This window comes from Chaetomium fimeti, assembly GCF_033439085.1.
Source record: "Chaetomium fimeti strain CBS 168.71 chromosome Unknown B0H64scaffold_15, whole genome shotgun sequence".
In the NCBI taxonomy this organism is placed as follows: Eukaryota; Fungi; Ascomycota; class Sordariomycetes; order Sordariales; family Chaetomiaceae; genus Chaetomium; species Chaetomium fimeti.
The window spans coordinates 138,690-155,965 of record NW_026944343.1 but is presented as its reverse complement, the minus strand read 5'-3'; the positions used below and the strand labels follow the sequence as shown (position 1 = coordinate 155,965).

Genomic DNA, 17,276 nt, shown 5'->3' with positions numbered 1-17,276 from the left:
CAAGGCTGGATGGGTCGATCTTCCATAAAGGCCTTGACTCGCGTATCCAGCCCCTCCCTATGCCCGCGGTGCCACTTCGGGTTGACGTATCGATGGGCGAACCAGCCCATGTCGGCCCAATCATTCAGGGCATTGACGACAAGGAGGCCGCTGTCGTTCTTGGCGAAACAGAAGAAAAGAAAACTCCCTACCTTACGGAGTGCTTACACGCACACCAAGGCAAAGATTACCTACCTACCTCTAACCACGTTGATCCCCCGGAGCTTGCGGATACACGGACAGTATTCGAAACCGCAACAACCATTGCAGCCAATTCAACGCGGTCATCGGTTCGATGTAATCAATCTATTTGTAGTTAGTTCCGCGTAGTTAAATAATTTACAGTTGGTTCAACGCAGTTAGTTTAGGTAAGCACAATCACTTGGTGGTTGGGTACCGAGGTACCTACCTAGGTAGCACCTTACCTAGGATGTACATATACCTACATACCTACCTAAGGTACCTAGGTATGTACCTCAGTTCGAAACAGTGCACACCGTCGGGCGAGAAAAGGCTGCGGGGTTTCCTCCGGACCCTGCACACCGCCGTCTATTCGTTTACCTAACAAAAAGCGATGTCGAGAGGGGCTTGCTGAGGTCGGGCATCAACTCGCTGCACGCCTGCCTGAGGACGCACCTCTGCAACAAGTTTACTGGTTATGTCACTTGCACAGCTGAAGTCCCTCCCCTATCTGTTTTCCTCCCCAAGGTACCTAACCAAACGAGCACTCCGCCACCGATAGAACCTCTAGAAACATCACCAACCGCGTCACGATGTGGTCCTCTAGGTCCACCAACCCGGGCGGGACAGTGCCGTCTTCGTCCTGGGTCCCTTCTGTTCGGCGTCGCTTCGACCAGTTTCGCAGAGAACCCCTTAGACTGTTGGACCATGGACGCCGCAAGACGGGGTTATTAAAAGCGGCCTGGTCTACTCGTCACGGAAATCCCACTCCCGCAAAGCTCCCCGAAGATTCTGTTCCGGACGGCTATGTCAGGGCCAATACACCAGAGTCGGAATGCCCGCAAGTGAGCCTGTCTTTGTGGGATCGCGCGTACGACGCTTTGAAGGAGAAAGATGGTTTGTTGGTTGAAAAGTACGAGGAGCTCTTATCCAAGGAGCTCTCGGCATTAAGTGCGTTCAACCCGCGCTATTATCGTTCCAAATATGGATAGCGCTAACTGCGTAACCGCAGAGGCCGACGACCTGAGCGAATCATCCTCCTACGCCGGCACGGCATGCGGCAACGAGGAACGCTCGATAGACGGTTCGAATCCTGCCGCCCGTCAAGCTCAGATGATCGCGATAGCCGAGGGTGCTCTGGCCCGACTAGATGAGAAGGCAATCCGATACCGTATCTTCGGACACACCTACGTACTCAAAGACCAAATCACACAAGCCACAAAGGTGGTGGAGCAATTGAAAGGCATCATTGGGGAGGCCGTCAAGGTGTCTCCCCAGGCTTCCGTCGCCTGGGCTGGCATCTGCGTCGTCATCCCGCTCCTAGCAAACCCCAGTGCCGAGGAGACAGCCAACCGCGATGGATTCGCCTACGTCGCGAATCGCATGGGTTACTACACGGCGCTTGAGCCCCTGCTATCTCGTCTTCTTCACGACTCGTCCGGTGCCAAGACGGCCAACGAGAGTCTGGCAGCCAGATGCAACCACAATATCGAGGATCTGTATCAACACATTCTTGAGTTTCAACTTCGAAGCATCCGACACTACCATCGGCATTGGCTTTGCGGTCTCGCCCGTGACGCGGTCGCGTACGATGGTTGGAAGCAGATGCAGCTCAAGATCAAGGACCTCGAAAAGGCCGTCTCTTCGGATCTTTCCCAGGTCAATGACCTTTCGTCGAGGGAAGAACTAGAGTCCCTGAACAAGACGGCCGATGATTCTTTCCAGGTGCTCCGCCAGGTCCTCCTCATCAACAAGGACCATCTTCGAACGACGGTGGAAATCCGAGATCTGCTGTCCGGGAGGCAACAAACCGAGATGGACCATGAGACTCAACAATGCCACCAAAGCTTCCGCCTCACGCGAGGCGGGACCGAAGACGATTCTTACGAGTGGTACAAAGGAAGAGTCGAAGACCGTGTTGAGGGAACCTGCGAGTGGTTTCTTAAACATGAGAACTTCCAATCATGGCTCAAATGGGACACGGGACCTCTTATGGTGTCTGCGGATCCCGGATGTGGAAAGTCGGTCCTGGCCAAATATCTTATCGACCACGTGTTACCTTCCAGAGGAGAGGCCAGCATTTGCTACTTCTTCTTCAAGGACCAGGATCAAAATACCCTCTCACAGGCTCTCTGTGCCCTTCTTCACCAGCTCTTTTCCCAACAGCCAGCCTTGATTCGCCACGCCATGCCAAAGTTTACCGAGAACGGTGCCAAGATTGTGACTAATACCAAGTCGCTGTGGGATATCCTGAAAGCCGCTACCGAAGATGCTGCCGCTGGGCCGACGACGTTTATCCTTGACGCGCTGGATGAATGCGCTGAAAAGGACTTTCGGGAGCTGATGCAACAGTTGACGGCCTTTTTCGTCGAGAAGTCGGTTCCAACCAGGAGAGTCAAGTTCCTGTTGACAGGGCGGCCATATTCTACAGTCCTATCAGGACTGCAGGACTTGGTGGATGCGTTTCCCAATATTCGAATCCCAGGAGAAGACGAGTCTGATGCTATCAGCAAGGAAGTGGACCACGTCATTCGGCATCGAGTCCGAAAGCTACGTCTCTCAAAACACATCGAGGCCTACTTGGAGCAGCGGTTGGCGGCTGTTGAGCACCGCACCTACCTCTGGGTATACCTCGTGTTTGATTACTTGAGGGCCGAAGGCTTCCAGAAAACCAAAACGGGGGTTGACTTGATGCTCCAGAACCTTCCAACGACTGTCAACCAGGCGTACGAGAACATCCTCGCGAGGCACAGACATTCTCCAATGGCTCAAAAGACTTTGAGCATTGTCTTGGCAGCATGTCGGCCATTGACCGTCGCTGAGATGAACGTCGCTGTTAGCATCGATCTCTCATCAGGTTCCCGGGACAACGCCGACGCGTGGCGTTTGGGGCTCGAGAGCGAAGACGAATTCCGCGAAACCCTCCGACGTGTCTGCGGCCTGTTCGTCTCCATATACCATGATAGGGTCTACTTCCTTCACCAGACCGCCAGAGAGTTCCTCCTCGCAACGCCACCATCGTCCGGACATGCCGTGCCGCCTTGGAGGCATTCCATCACCATTCGCCAAGCCCACACGGTTCTCGCCGAAGTCTGCGTGGTTTATCTAGACCGCCTCGTGCCCGACAGTTCACTTGAAGAGCTACACGAGAGGTCCCAGTCCAACTCCGGCATACATGTATATTGTGGGGAAGACGAAGGCCTCGGTGATAAGTACTACCCCCCCTTCCTAGGCTATTCCGCCAGATATTGGGGTACGCACTTTCGAGAGGCCAGCGTTGAAAACGACTCCGAGATATTCCCATCCGCATTGCGGATCTATGACGAGAAATCGAAGAGTCACGCAGCGTGGTTCTACCTTTACCGCCGAAGCGAGAGAGCGTACATACCTAACGACGTATCACGTTTGGCAATGGCCTCGCGTCTCGGGCACGAGGCTGTCGCCAGGCTTCTACTCGCGCAGGGCGCCGACGTCAACCATCCTAACGGCCCGGCACCACTCTGCATGGCCGCTTGCGGAGGGCACAAGGCCGTTGCTGAACTGTTGATTATGGAGGGCGCCGATGTCAACACCGTCATGCAGAAGGATGTCTTCGGTCCACTTCAAGCGGCCGCTGCATTCGGGCACAAAGCTATCGTTGACCTGTTAATTAGAAATGGGGCTTACATCAATTCCGGTGAGTACCACGGCTATCCCGTGGCGCCACTCGCGTTAGCGGCGGGAGGACATGAGGACATCGTTCACCTGTTACTTGCGAACGGTGCCGACGCCAACGGGGAGTATCACACTCGGACGGCACTCCAGGTAGCGGCGGGGGGAGGGTACAGGGCCATCGTTGACCTGTTAGTTGAGAATGGAGCCAGTGTCAATGCTACGGCGGCCTGGGGTGGGGGTGGAGGCTCAGCACTCCAGGAAGCGGCCAAGGAAGGGCACAAGGCTATTGTTGATGTGTTACTCGCGAATGGGGCCGATATCGAAGGGCGCGGTCGCGACACACCACTCCAGCAAGCGGCGGCGAGAGGGCACAAGGCTATTGTTGACGTGTTACTCGCGAATGGGGCCGATATCGAAGGGCCCGGTCTCGACACACCACTCCAGCAAGCGGCGGCGAGAGGGCACAAGGCTATTGTTGACGTGTTACTCGCGAATGGGGCCGATGTCGAAGGGGACGGTTTCCGCGAGTCACCACTGGTGCAAGCGGCGCGGTGGGGACACAAGGCTATCGTTGATGTGTTAATTGAAAATGGGGCGAACATCGATGCTAAAAACAGGCATGGGGACACAGCACTCGATAACGCGGTGAAGTGGGGACCGAACGAGGGTATCGTTGAATTGTTGATTGCGAATGGGGCTCACTTAACACAAGAGCAGGTAGATACCTAGGTACCTACCTTGGGTGGGAGGTAATTGTCGGTTATTGTCTGCCCTGGCGGTGTTATTTAGAGGAACTTTTTAGCGACTCGTAGAGGGCTTCTTGGAAGTCCACGATGTTAAGAATTGCCCTCCCTCTCAAAAAGCCTTTCGTGCCACCCACTGTTAAGGGTTCTAACAATGGGAACGCCCTCGTATAAGACAAGACGAGCTACGCGGCCAAAGCCTTGTCAAAGATGCAAACGTACCCCTGAACGAAAACTTTGGTGGAAAGGTGGTAACACCATCGCTAACCACCTGACCATTACGAGACCGCGCGTTTACGATACCTCGGTAGAGCTTCAGCTCTTAGGAAAGACCGAGCCCATGGGAAATACGCTACTGCCCAACCTCCTAAAGAGCCTAGGGCTAACTCCCAACTGGAAGCTATCAAAACAACTAGCGACTACCTCGAGCGGTCTTTAGCTTGGCTACGAGGGGTAAGTAGCAGTTTTCCGGTCGATATTACCTACCTACATATACCTACCCCTCTCGAATCAGCTCCGAGAACTCTTGGGATAGAAAATGCGGGAGGATATAGGAATTTGGGTTAGAGGGTTCAAAATCTGTTCGGTTGGGGTGGGGTTCTATTACCTACCTATAAACGGAGTTGGGGAAGGGATAGAACGCCGCCCCCAGACACTATACCAAGTTGCTATATCCGCCGTCCTTCGTACATGGGTCCTCGCTCAGCACGTCTCCACACGCCAATCACCTACCTACCGAGGTACCAGGTAGGCGTATCGTAATGGCTACATTGTGGCCATCGCTCCGGACGTTGAAACGAACCTTGGAATACAACAACAACAACGAGAATAACGATGTTATACGTATATCGGCTACCGAACCTTAGGAAGGAGAAAGAATAGGGCGCTTCATCAGCAGTTCAACAACACGAGGTGCCTCACTCTCTGCCCTGGGAATACCCGAAAAAAAGGAGGCGGTCACATCGGCGTGACTCCATACCTCAGGTACGTCAGGTAGCCACGTGAGGTACTCTCCTCTGAGCCTGGCGGGCAGTGCCCTGAGTGGCCGCCTCGTTTAGGACTGATTGGCCACTCAGCGTCGATTCAAACACAGGGGGCAGAATGCGTGTCAAGGCATTTTTAGCTACGCCGCACACAGCCACGACCCGGGGCAAAACGCAGCCCCGTTGTATCTGAGGTATTTGTCCCAACCCATCCCAGTCATATTCGCCGGTTCATGCCGCTGGGCCAGGAGCGTGCCCCGGTCAATTCACCAACCCACGGACCCCTTTATAGTGCCGCCGCTGGTGGTACTCTTCTGGGTGTTGGGCCACAATTCCGCCGAACGTCACAGATCCGTGATGGAGTCGACAACTACGTTTACCAGCGGCCGGCCGCTTCTCGGTTCGTTCAAGAATTTCGCCGCTAGTCAACGCTCTGAGGCTGAGAAGGTAAGAGCGGGGAGGGCCCGGGTTGACAAGGAGGTAAAGCTCGCAGAACTCAAACGATTTGCGGCCGAATTCAAATTGCAAACGCCCACACCAAACGATCTCTTAAGCTTCACATACGTGCCGAAGGAGGGGGAGGCCGCGTAAGCCTCCCAACATCAATTCACGAAACTGCTATTAATTCTAATGCATCGTTAATGTAGCTCCAGCACAGTTTCGCATCACAAGCTCACGGGAGAGTCAGGGGACTCACCCGGAGAGCTGGATGATAACCTGGATCCGCCACAGTCAATTAATAGTGCCGCGGCTCCATCAACGATCGGCTCCTCGTCATTTATTAGCGCGCTGACACGAGGAACACGCGAGACGCGTAGCACGGCTCCAACGTCTACTTCGGACCTCTTCTCTCACGATGATCCAAGGAAACAGCCGGGTATCGGTTGGGGGGCTCTAGAAGACATCCAAGAGGGAGAGGAAGAGGATGTGGTTCAAGAGGTCCATGGCGTCGCGGTGCCGGAGCCGGGGGAAGCGGATGGATTCGACGGCCACTCACTAGCATCTCAGGGGTCTACTGTATACACCCCCGAACAGCGAAACGATATGGTCTCGAGGATGACGGGAGCGATTCTAAGAGAGCTACAAAGGAATTCGAGTTATCATGCGGTCAACGACTCATCACGAGAGCACATCCTCCCCCATCTTCAATCGGCGTTGAAGGACTTCGCCGAAACTGCCGAGGTCGACCCATCCATTCAAATCCAAGGGAAAGCCCTCAGGATGGTTCGCCGCCTCCGACCACAAATTACAAGCCAACTTCATACATCTGTCCTTGGCCTCGCCGAAAGCGCAGACACGCAACGCACCCCTATAAGGATAGGGGAGGACGTGGATAAAATGGAACTTCGGGACATAATAACTCGTTGGGGCGCGACAAACCCGGGGTTACTTGGTGGGAGTGAGACTCAACTGGAACCCACCGTCAACCAAGACCACACGTTGTGGTACCCGGAGATACGTGCGGCATCCGCACCGGCCTCGAGTGTGTCCGTCAGGACGTGGAGCATCCCTGACTCAAGTCTACCCGATGAAGACACGACAAACGTCTATGGGGCGTCTGTTGATCCTTCAAGTGTCTTGCAGCACTTTACCAGCCAGCCCTCTTTCCGGAACCTGGTCAGGAAAACGGAAGCGCTCTTTGAGCAGTATCACAGTAACAAGATGGACCTCATTCGCTTGCGGACTTCGCTGGCAATTCGTCGACAGGCGGCGAAACCGTCTGGCGATGTGCCCCCCTCATCTCTCGTCCGTGCCGTCTTCCATGTCGGGTGGGATTTGAAGAGTTTTCTCATCAGTAATTACGACAATGGCGTTTATCAAGAACTCGATAGGATTCTCGCCATTACCGGAGATACCGATAAGGCACAGCTGTGCTCCGTTGGGAGATATCTCAAGCAATGGTGGCCAAGTTGCAGCTCTGAGTTGCTCCAGGCTATTGGAGCTGTGTTGCCTACTCCGAACCCGAACAATAGCGTGCTTTCACGGGACCGGGCAGAAGGTTCCGTGGTGACCGACCAGGAAATCAAAGTATTCAGCGTCGAAGGCACTGAGGGCTTTGTCATTTCCATCGCCCAACAGATATCGTGGCTGGCAGCAGCTTGTCAGGAGAAGCAGGCTGAGCGCACATACGGTTATGTCGGATTCTCGGAATTGGACGAGGCTACTAGTACGCAACTCAGCGTACCCAGCTTCAGAATCGACGTGAACCTGGAGAGAGCTCCCTCCGGTTCAAGCGGCCACTGCTGGAACAGTTTGGTTGGGCCTGCCGTCATCATCACGGGCTTCCCAATACCGGAACGGGATCTCGGCGAGCAAGGCCTTGAAATTTCCGTCCCCGATATGGCGGCGCTAGCAAGGATTCCGCAAGCCGTATCGTTCAACGGCGGCATGGTTTTCAAGGGAAGATGCCGCGCTCTTGTCCCCACGGTCTCGCTAGGCCCTTCGACCCAATGGCATCTCATCGATACGAGCCCTAAAAAGCTAGACTGGAGTCAGATTGACGAGACTTGTCGCACCAGGCTGCGCGGTCTCCCAAGGCAAGACGTCTTTTGGGATAGACGATCGTTTCTCGGGTGGTGCGCTATAGCTTCCAACCTGCTAGGTAAGTGATTCTCGGGGTCGTTGCACGGATTTGGTCCTGTTACTAACACCAGAAAGCAACTCCCACGTACAACTACAAGGCCATCCAATATTCCAATGCTGGCAGACCATCAAGGTGGGCGCAAGCAGACAAGCTCGCCGTTGGCTTCAGCCAGTGGGCTACCCTCCAGGCGGAGGTGACAGTCGGGAAGAGAGACGGGTTTCAACGCCAGAGAGCAGAGGATTACGAGACCTTGCTTCAGGACGCCAGCGACACCCATGTCATCTTACACGACACAGCCTGCCGAAGGGCTTACCAGACAAACGCCGAAGATCTCATCCTCCATATGCTGCATCACCGAAGAGGTTTGAATCCGCCATCACCACAACAACTGGGAGGGCCCGGGAAGCCCACTCCAACCATCTCGTTCACCCACCCGGATCGTAGGGTTCGGACAACCCGCGAGGTGATGCTCGAAAACGCCGACAGGGCTTTTTCCACACCGCGTTCTCTGTCGGACGGCAAGCCGGGCTTGAAGTGCTTCGTGGAGGAAGTCGAGATGCTATGGTCCACCATCGACGGGGTCTGGGCACACACCTATGCGTCCAGCGAAGGGAAGCACCCGCTGTGGAAGTTTGACCTCAACTTTGGGCAGGCCATCTGTGGCTGGGAGTACATGGACCTGATGAACAAGTCAAGGCATATGGACGCCAAGGCGGTCCAGCTCAGCAAGACGTGTGGGCGGTGGAATGACTACGCCAAGGATATCAAGGCCGTGGTGCTTTTCGGGGCCCAATTCGGCGACGTCCTCACACCGATACAGCCGAATACCGCGTGCCCGATGGTTTCTTCGGTTCCACGGGACAGCTGCTACCTGGCCGTCCCGGTCAGAACCGTGGAGCAGCTGTTTGATCGACAGGGTGCATCACAGAGCCAAACGAGACTGACAAGCTCAGGGCTTGCACTGAAGGCGTCCGAAAGAGTCTTCCATGCTTGCAATCCGGGGCCGCAGGCACATAATCTAGATTGCAGTTCAGAACACCTGGTTCATCTAGTCAGCCAGGGGAAGTTCAGGAAGCCACGCGAGCGCATAGCCCTCGATAAGTACCAGGACGGCGCTATCATAATTGGCGGAACGGGTGGCGGGGTGTTGCTGCGGCGGTACTAAGTATCTCAGCGTCACAAACCGGGTTAGGGATGAAGGGTAGACACTGCCGGCATTGTGTATAATGAGAGCAGCTTGATGAATGGGGCAAGATTTGCCCTTTTTGAGTCGAGGACGGCTAGAGTTGGGATGGCGGTCAAATAAAGCCAAACTACCTAGGTACCTAAACACCCTCACGAACTCCGAGTAATTACACAGTAGGCGAAAGAACAAGTGTCAACGCCCCAATAATGAAAACTGTAAAGATGACCCCCATCATCTTCTTGGCCTTCTCCGCGCGCGTGATCATAATAACCACAAGCTGCCCCTTCACCCAAGGGTCCTGTTGCTTCACGCACATATTCTTGTCCGTGATATTTTGTGTATTCTCGGTCCTGGTTGGGCGGCTTCCCACAGCCATGATGAATTGGTATATCAACGCAAAGAGGTAGATAATCCGAAGAACTGCGTCGATAATGGGGGTGGCTGACTTGAATCGGAGCCTTCCGTAGAAAGAGCTTTCTGGGGGGTTGCCAATGATGTCGCCGATAATGAAGAGCCTGATACAATACCCAGCGATGGAGAACCAAGCGATAGTGAAGGTGACGACGTTGTGGGCCATCTGGATTAGTAGAAGCAGGATCCTTCCGATCCTTCCTGGGTTGTGACCGCTCTAGTCTTGAAAGCTCGAAACAACAGCTCTAAGTCGTTCAGCCATGGTGATTCCTGCCGAGCGGCGGGACCGCGTGCATGTGAGTGATTTCACTATCTGACGCCATCAGTGACTCGTGGCGATGTCCCCAATCCCGCGGCCGGTCCGGTGCATAGACCATCCTTAATGCCGGCGTTAGTGGCGGATAGTGCTCCTTCTGCAAAGCTGAAGGATGCTAAATGTCATTGGGCCGGCTTTGCCGAAGTAAGCACCATGCAGTCACCCAAAGTACAGCCCTCATAGGTCAGATCCCGCTTTTGGAGGCGAGGTTGCGCCCAGATCAGGGGCAGTGGGGCTGTGAGGCATCTGGAGACCTCGTTCAGCATCACTTCGCCTCAATTTTCCCCGGGATATTGAAGGTTGTGGAGAGTGGCACTGAAACAGTGGCGTCTTATCTCGAACCCAATAGAAGAAATAGCCCTGCAGATAGGGCGCTTCCCCGAATCGTCAATCAGCCTGGCGAGTCTCGCTTACATGTACTTTTCTTACCCGAAACCTTCTCTTCTAAGACACACACTCATCGGCACAGTTTCTTGGCATTGACCACTCAATAACGCCGAGTCAGCTTCATGCTCTGAACGTGCGTGCGTACTCAACTAGGCAGGTAGCTACCTACTCTGTCTATCTTAACTGCCGAGACCCCGTTGCTGCTCATATCCAACCGCAAACAGAGCACCATCCATTTCCGACGTTCCGTGGGCCTCGTACCCTCCAACAAGCTCATGGTGCAGATGCTCCCCTATTTCGATGGGCATGTTATGTTCCGACAGTTCAACGACCTGACGGACGTCTCCATCCAACTCTGGTAAGTGGTGTCCCGAGGTTGTGCTCTTTATCTCACCAAGCTGCGACTCTTGACTGTCCAACTCTCCCTTTTGGAACGGAGTTCCCGGGTAGGTCGCGACTTGTCGTCGTCCACGGCGATGGCGTATTAAGAGCAAGATAAAGGTTAGTATCAAGAGTATGGCGCCTAGAACACCACCGATGATACCCCCAATCTGTTGCGGAGTTAAGCCATTGTCGTTGATAGGTTCGGTTTCCTGAGGACCAGAAGTTGAGCTGGCTTCCTGCATACGGCCTACGGCCACCACGGAGGGGGCAATTGTCCTCGTCGTTGTCCGTAGGCTCTCCATTACGCCGAAGGTTCCGGTCGATGTGATTAGTTCAACGGACGTTTGAGTTACCGTGTCAGCCATTAGAGTCAGGCGACAGGGCGTGTCCGTTGCCGTGTCACATATATAGCCGTTAGGACAGCAATCGCCTGTAGATGATTCGTTAGGTCGTTTTCTGCCCGCAGCTTCAAGTATACGATGGGAACAAACCTCCAAGTGATTGTGGGCAAGAATGATATCCATGACGGCCGGTGCATGATAGAAAAGAACTTGAAGTTGGAAAAGAGCTTGAAGTATTTGACAGGGACGGAGAGGGTGAAACGCAGACCATGTAGTCCAGGCCACAACGCCAGCCATCGCGGCAACACCAGTCTTTTCCGGGACATGGAAATGTCCCTAGAGCGCAGGTGAGGGCGTTTGATGCTGTGCTTGAATCTCCCTGTGGATAAGCATTTCCGTGAAAAGCAATCAAGGCCAAAAGAACGAAGAGCTGTCGAAGCATTTTGCGTCCAGTTAGATGTTAAAGAAAGCAGAACCAAGGTGATTGTGAACTTCCGCAGCTTACCACATGGGTGGATCAGCTAGGGAAGCAGGCTCCAAAGCCCTTTTATTCTCCTTCCCCAACCTGTCCTGCGTCTCGGGGCAGGGAAACCATTAGTGTTGCACAGCAGGATACAAATCTCCTATTGGCAACAGATCTGCGGCGGCCAGGGGCTGTGTCACGCACAGCGTCACATCCGTCCCAGCCCTATCACCGGCATGCAGTTTGCCGGCGCCCCATTTCGCCTTGCGTTCTGCCTAGGCCAGAAGCTGTCAGCAAAGGCACGGCACTCAACGTAATAGGGTATAGCGCTGCTAAAACATAGGACACACGACTGTGAACAAGTATGGTGATGGCCAGCCGGGCCGTGACAGAGGAGCGGAAATGGTGGGGCGGGTGGTTGGTGAAGCAGGGGCTGGGTTGCACGACCTTGAGACGGTGAAGCCGGACGGAAGGTATGGGGCCAAGGCAATGTACGGTACTAGGTCTGATTGGATGGGAGCCCACGGCCTTTATGAAAAGCTGAATGTGATAACCCTCCGCACCTATGCTCAATAACGAGATGATAAACGTGAACTAGTATTAATAGGTAACGGGTATTCCTTAAGCCACACAAACACCCCTTGCCCTCTTCTCTGCATGCTATGAAGGTGGGGCGTACCAGGAGCCTCACCACACCGTCACCTTCTCCCCCAAATCTGCTGCCGAGTAAGGTAGTGTTGTTGTATCGGGAGATCATAGGTGATTATTGGGTGTGTCTACATCGAGGCGATGCTGAACGGGACCTCCTGGATGTATTTTCATAGTTACCTAGGTAGGTAGGCGATTACGGTCATGCAACTCTAAGCTATACAAACGGAAAAGGGGGTTCATCGATATCACATCGTTAGCACTTCTCTCATATGGTAGTGGGTAGATATTTTGGGGCGACATGTTGATAAAACCCACAACTGTCTCTCCCCGATTTCAACAGGTAGCTCACTCCTTCTCAACGAACATAAACACACCAACCACATCAACTACAAATCACCCCCCCTATAACGCCCCCCATCACCACCCTGCCTGAACAACCTCCCCTTCCCACCCTTCACACCCTCATCACAAAGCGCCCAATCCACCTCCATCGCCAACCGCGGCCGATACTTCTCAAACACCCCCCTCAGCGTCCCCATGGCCTTCCGACACGCCGCCAACCCCTCCTCGCCCCCCTTCCCCTCCCCTCCCACGCCACTCAACACCTCCCGCGTCCCCACCCCATACACCTGCACCTCCCCATCATCCACCCAACTCACCGCCATCTGGCCATGCGCCCCATTCCCAACATCCACCGGCCGGATCACATAGCGCAATTTCCGATCATGCGGAAACGGCACCGGCAGCGGGCCCGCATCCGGATCACGCCTCTCACTATCCTCATCACCATCTTTGTGATCATCGTCGTCATAACCGTCGTTATTCCCGTCCTCGCCGCGCGGCGCGCGAACCGCAATGTTCTGCGTCGAGAACTCGCAGGTGCCGGCGCCGCTGTCGCAGCCTTGCAGGGTCGCGAACTCGTACCAGTGGTAGTTGGGGGAGTCGGGCGTGCAGTGGGAGGTGTTGGCGGCGGGGGAGGGGTTTACCCACCTGTGAGAGGGGGGGTGGTTAGGTTAGGTTAGGTTTGGTATGGTTGAGGTGTGGTGAAGTGAGTCATGGAGGTTGGGGTGTGTGTTTGCATTGGGGAATGGGGACTGGGGAGGGGTGCTGGGGCGAGGTGTGAGGTGTGAGGTGCAAGGGGTGAATTGTGAGATGGAGAGGTGACGTGAGCGTGAGAGGGGCAGGGGTGGTATTACCATCCGAAGCTAAAGTAGCCCTGGTCGGTCATGTAGCAGTAAAAGTTGGCTGCCTTGAGGGTGCTCTTGGAGGGGGACGATGTTCCGTTGCTGGGGAGGATGACGACCGAGGTGCCGTGGAAGAGGACGGGCTGCTCGGCCGATGCCACTGTCGCCGCCGCCGCCGCGAAGGCGACAAGCGCACCTAGACGATTGAGGAGTCTCATCTCTCAGTTGCGCGCATTCGGCGTAAGATAGATCAGGTGGGCGGGAGAGAGAATGTCGGATTCCCAAGTAATACTAGTCTTATCTGGCTGGCATCACGAAGGAGAGGCTGTTCACATGCGACTCGGACACTACAAGTACGAACTAATCGAACGCTGACCCGAAAGACTCGTCTGACTCGACGCAGCGTGTAAGCTGTGGATCGTTGATAGAAGGTGACATAGTGTCCAACACTCGGCTCCGTGTATGGTTACAGATACTCGGACTCGGGTTTGGATTATACAACCACCGACAGCGGCGCTCGGGTTTTGCTTTCAGACCTTCCTACCTCGTCTCGCGTTGTCGTCGCAAAAAAGGGCGTGGACAGGGGTCTTTCGGTGGCGCGCGGGCGGGGCCGGCGGGGTGTTCCCGGCACCGGACACTTTCCGGATTGGGAACCGCGCCGATCTGCATCGCGTGTTTCAACCGACTACTAGCCTCGAAAATCTGTGAATAAGCTGCCAAGCGATACGGTGTCCATATATCCGAGGTTCGGTCGAGATCATGTAGGATATCGGAGTTGCAGATCTAAGCTGCTTTGGGATAGATTGCTCACTAAACGGCTGTTGTCAAGATGTTTCCTCCGCTTTTCTCCGCCTCCTCCGGGCCCTTCTCCGGACATAGATAGATACATGAAAGAAAAGCCCCTCCCATGTCGGCCCCTGTTTGTGCCGTCTTACTGCATCATGTTTGTTGCTCCTTCTTGCAGACGAAAGGAAATGTTGGCCCTCGAGGCGCCCGGGGATATGCCACGGCCCTCAATGTAACGTGGTCAAGATACGCTCCTTCAGTTTGCCCTCGTTTCTTCGGACCTCGGCAACTGCTCGTGCATATGGCTGTCGCGACGCCACAGCCCTGTCCACACCCTCGGATATGCCCTCCAGCAGGTGCAGCACATACTGCCCTAGCGCCCGGGCCTGGAACCTCTTGTTGACGGTAGGAGTGAAGTCGCCGAACCGGACCTGCACGTAGCTGCCCGGGCAATCCATGTCCTGAAAAGTCTCAACGACGAAGACCACGACGTCGAAGATCTGCACAAGTCGCGTGTAGCAGCTCACGATCATGAGGCCAGTCGCGGTGTCGACCTGCGGCCCGGGATTGCTTGGGTCCGTGTCCTCCCACCCGCTCTGGGTAGTGTCGTCCACGGTGGTGGGGGCCGGGCCCGAGGACGAGTGTGCGCAAGGGTCCGATCCGGAGGGGCCAACGTAGTCTTTAAGAGCGTCGATAAAACGTTCCGTAGTGCGAAACAAATTCTCAGACCAGCTCGTGTCGATGTCCCCGCCGGGCTTTGTGGGTGGTTCATACCGTAGCCGGTCTCTCTTCATCTTCTCGACAGCCTTGACGGCGACGAGACAATGGTAGAGCTCGAGATGCAGCCTTGATAAATGCTCAACCGGGTCGCTGGGCGAGAGCTGGCCGTCACTGGCCCCATCGCTCGTGTCCGGAGTCCGCTGCGGCTCGAAGCAAGGGGCGTCAATGCTGGCAGGGAACAGATTTGATAGGTCGTCAAGGCTCGGGAGGAGCGCATTCGGACTCCCAAAGCTTCCAAGCGAGCCTGCATATGAGGTAAAACCGGTACTCGGCTGCGCTAAGCCGGAGGAAGAGGAACCGCTGCTGGAATGTGCCGTGCTGCCGGCTGTGAGAGCGGGAGGCGCCGCGTCGGAAAGAGAAGGGCCGGTGGGCCACATCCATCCGTCGAGCTCGAACTGGGTTGTGGCACTGTCGTAGGTGATGGCCATGTCTGTTGGCGATGAACTGGCGGATGGATCGCCTGGGCTTTTCCTGCGCCGTTTCGTACCACCATTCGAAGTTGGCGAAGGCGTGGCGGTGGCCCCAGAATGGGACTCGGCGTGAGACCTCAATCTCCAACCGGTGCGACCTGCGCCGTGCGCGCCATGGCGACCATTGGTGGTGGTGTCGGCAGGTCTACCCATGCGCTGCGGTTGGCGACTAACGCACTCAACGTTGGCAGAGGAGCACCGATCGCAGACGGGTGCATCGCTGGTGCGTCGCACACATCGCAGCTTCTGGCCATGGCATCGCAAGCATGCCAGCGGCTTGGGGGGTTTGTTGGTCATGGGTTCGGTGCCCTTGACGCCAAAATCAAGCAATCGCTCAAAGTCGAAGGCGCCCGGGTCCTGCCAGTTGGCGCAGTTTGGCTCGTCCGTCATGGTCATCGTGGACCAAAATGTGGATGACCTCTGATAAAATTAAAGTTATGGATCGCGGGATCGCGGGATCGCGGATAAGCAAGGTGGTAGGTAACTGCAGTGTACGGCAAGATGGTTACTTGAGATGTCTGGATAAGGTTTCGGCGTTACGTGGGGAGGTCTCGGGTGGTGGCGCCGCCAAGTGACACAGCAGGGCGGCAAAGGGAATGACGAGGACGGGCCGCCGGGGACTCGCGCAAATCCTCGGGGACCACCCACTTGTGCCCAGAGGCTTCATGGCATGGGTCGGGCCGCGCTTACGTTACGTGCTTTGGTACTTGGGTACCTCTGTACTCATTTGTAATTACCACCACATTTTCGGCTGGCCACCTGCCACGCACCTCGGTCACGTCACGTTCGACAGTTCGTCAGACGTTGGTAATCTTTATAATCCCTGCAATACGGATACGCTGCCGCGTCTGTTCGTTCTTTTTCTGCAAATGAGGTCCTCGGTGCACTGTATGGGCTTTTGCAGCCTAGGGCTCACATTGGCTCAGTAATAAAACGCTCAATGGCCGCTCCCTCAGCAACCTCCTCAACGAATCATTGTATCCGCCAAACCCCCTGAGGCCCCGCCGCGATGGATACAGATTACAAAACCTCATGGCCTGTCCTGGCGTGCATGCATGAACTCCGAGTGCTAGTGATGCACATAGATACATACATTTTTGCGCGTGGTTCGATTGGCAAGGATACGTGCAGTCTCTGGAGGTACGGAAGTAATATCGCCAGATCTCACCATTGCCAAGCTGCAAGCCGGGTGGCGATCGATCCCGAGGCTACCTTGGTGGGGTGTTCATGCTGCAGTGTGTGAATGTCGTCTTCCCATGTGGGATAAATCGGGGAGCGGAGAGGCTGGTGGAGTCAGTCTAGGTTGTTCGAGGACAACCGGAAGCACTTCGAGAGCGAGCTCATTTTTAAGGTAACTTGGCATTATGTGCTGATAGCGAGTCAGCATCGTAATTTCTCCGGGGAACCCTGACAAGGCCCTAACAGGCTCAGGCTGAATCGCTCAATGAGATGCCAAGGTGCACGCCAAGTTGACTCGGAGTCGGCGAGCTCAGCCGCTCTTTCCAGGCGAGCTGGGCACAATGAGTTTGACCTTCCCTCCTTCCATATCGACGGGCGTGCATACGAAAACCCTGACCTTTACAATAGCCGTCGGGTCCACTCGACCCGAGCTTAGCAGTGGAAGGTCCATCCCACCCACAGTCACACCGGGAGAAGACGAGATTAGAGAAGCCTGCTCCGATCAAAATCGTCCTATCCTACCACAGCGCCGAGTTCGTACCTAGACAGGCTAGG

General features: G+C 55.2%; 6 protein-coding genes across 6 annotated transcripts; 2 read left to right on the top strand and 4 right to left on the bottom strand.

Moving 5' to 3' along the window:
- Window positions 1-624: 624 nt before the first annotated feature.
- Window positions 625-4,735, top strand: B0H64DRAFT_413531 (uncharacterized protein). The gene is made up of 3 exons (XM_062804984.1): window positions 625-1,170; window positions 1,232-4,290; window positions 4,384-4,735. Exons 1-3 carry the CDS (start codon window positions 813-815, stop codon window positions 4,600-4,602), a joined length of 3,636 nt encoding a protein of 1,211 aa, XP_062653673.1. The 5' UTR covers window positions 625-812; the 3' UTR covers window positions 4,603-4,735.
- Window positions 4,736-5,714: 979 nt separating this feature from the next.
- Window positions 5,715-9,442, top strand: B0H64DRAFT_64225 (uncharacterized protein). The gene is made up of 3 exons (XM_062808553.1): window positions 5,715-6,186; window positions 6,247-8,201; window positions 8,258-9,442. The coding sequence occupies exons 1-3, from the start codon at window positions 5,957-5,959 to the stop codon at window positions 9,346-9,348; spliced, it is 3,276 nt and encodes a 1,091-aa protein (XP_062653672.1). The 5' UTR covers window positions 5,715-5,956; the 3' UTR covers window positions 9,349-9,442.
- Window positions 9,443-10,162, bottom strand: B0H64DRAFT_64223 (uncharacterized protein). Its single transcript, XM_062808552.1, has one exon. The coding sequence runs from the start codon at window positions 9,944-9,946 to the stop codon at window positions 9,536-9,538; it is 411 nt and encodes a 136-aa protein (XP_062653671.1). The 5' UTR covers window positions 9,947-10,162; the 3' UTR covers window positions 9,443-9,535.
- Window positions 10,163-10,395: 233 nt separating this feature from the next.
- Window positions 10,396-11,771, bottom strand: B0H64DRAFT_413527 (uncharacterized protein). Its single transcript, XM_062804983.1, has 3 exons — window positions 11,359-11,771; window positions 10,653-11,297; window positions 10,396-10,582 (listed from the first exon to the last, which is right to left on the bottom strand). The coding sequence occupies exons 1-2, from the start codon at window positions 11,648-11,650 to the stop codon at window positions 10,663-10,665; spliced, it is 927 nt and encodes a 308-aa protein (XP_062653670.1). The 5' UTR covers window positions 11,651-11,771; the 3' UTR covers window positions 10,396-10,582; window positions 10,653-10,662.
- Window positions 11,772-12,708: 937 nt separating this feature from the next.
- On the bottom strand, window positions 12,709-13,993 carry B0H64DRAFT_453125 (uncharacterized protein; the record flags this gene model as incomplete). The annotated part of the gene is made up of 2 exons (XM_062807227.1): window positions 13,519-13,993; window positions 12,709-13,312 (listed from the first exon to the last, which is right to left on the bottom strand). The coding sequence occupies exons 1-2, from the start codon at window positions 13,722-13,724 to the stop codon at window positions 12,709-12,711; spliced, it is 810 nt and encodes a 269-aa protein (XP_062653669.1). The 5' UTR covers window positions 13,725-13,993.
- A 282-nt stretch (window positions 13,994-14,275) lies between these two features.
- Window positions 14,276-16,127, bottom strand: B0H64DRAFT_413526 (uncharacterized protein). Its single transcript, XM_062804982.1, has one exon. It carries the CDS (start codon window positions 15,936-15,938, stop codon window positions 14,520-14,522), a length of 1,419 nt encoding a protein of 472 aa, XP_062653668.1. The 5' UTR covers window positions 15,939-16,127; the 3' UTR covers window positions 14,276-14,519.
- Between the last annotated feature and the right edge of the window lie 1,149 nt (window positions 16,128-17,276).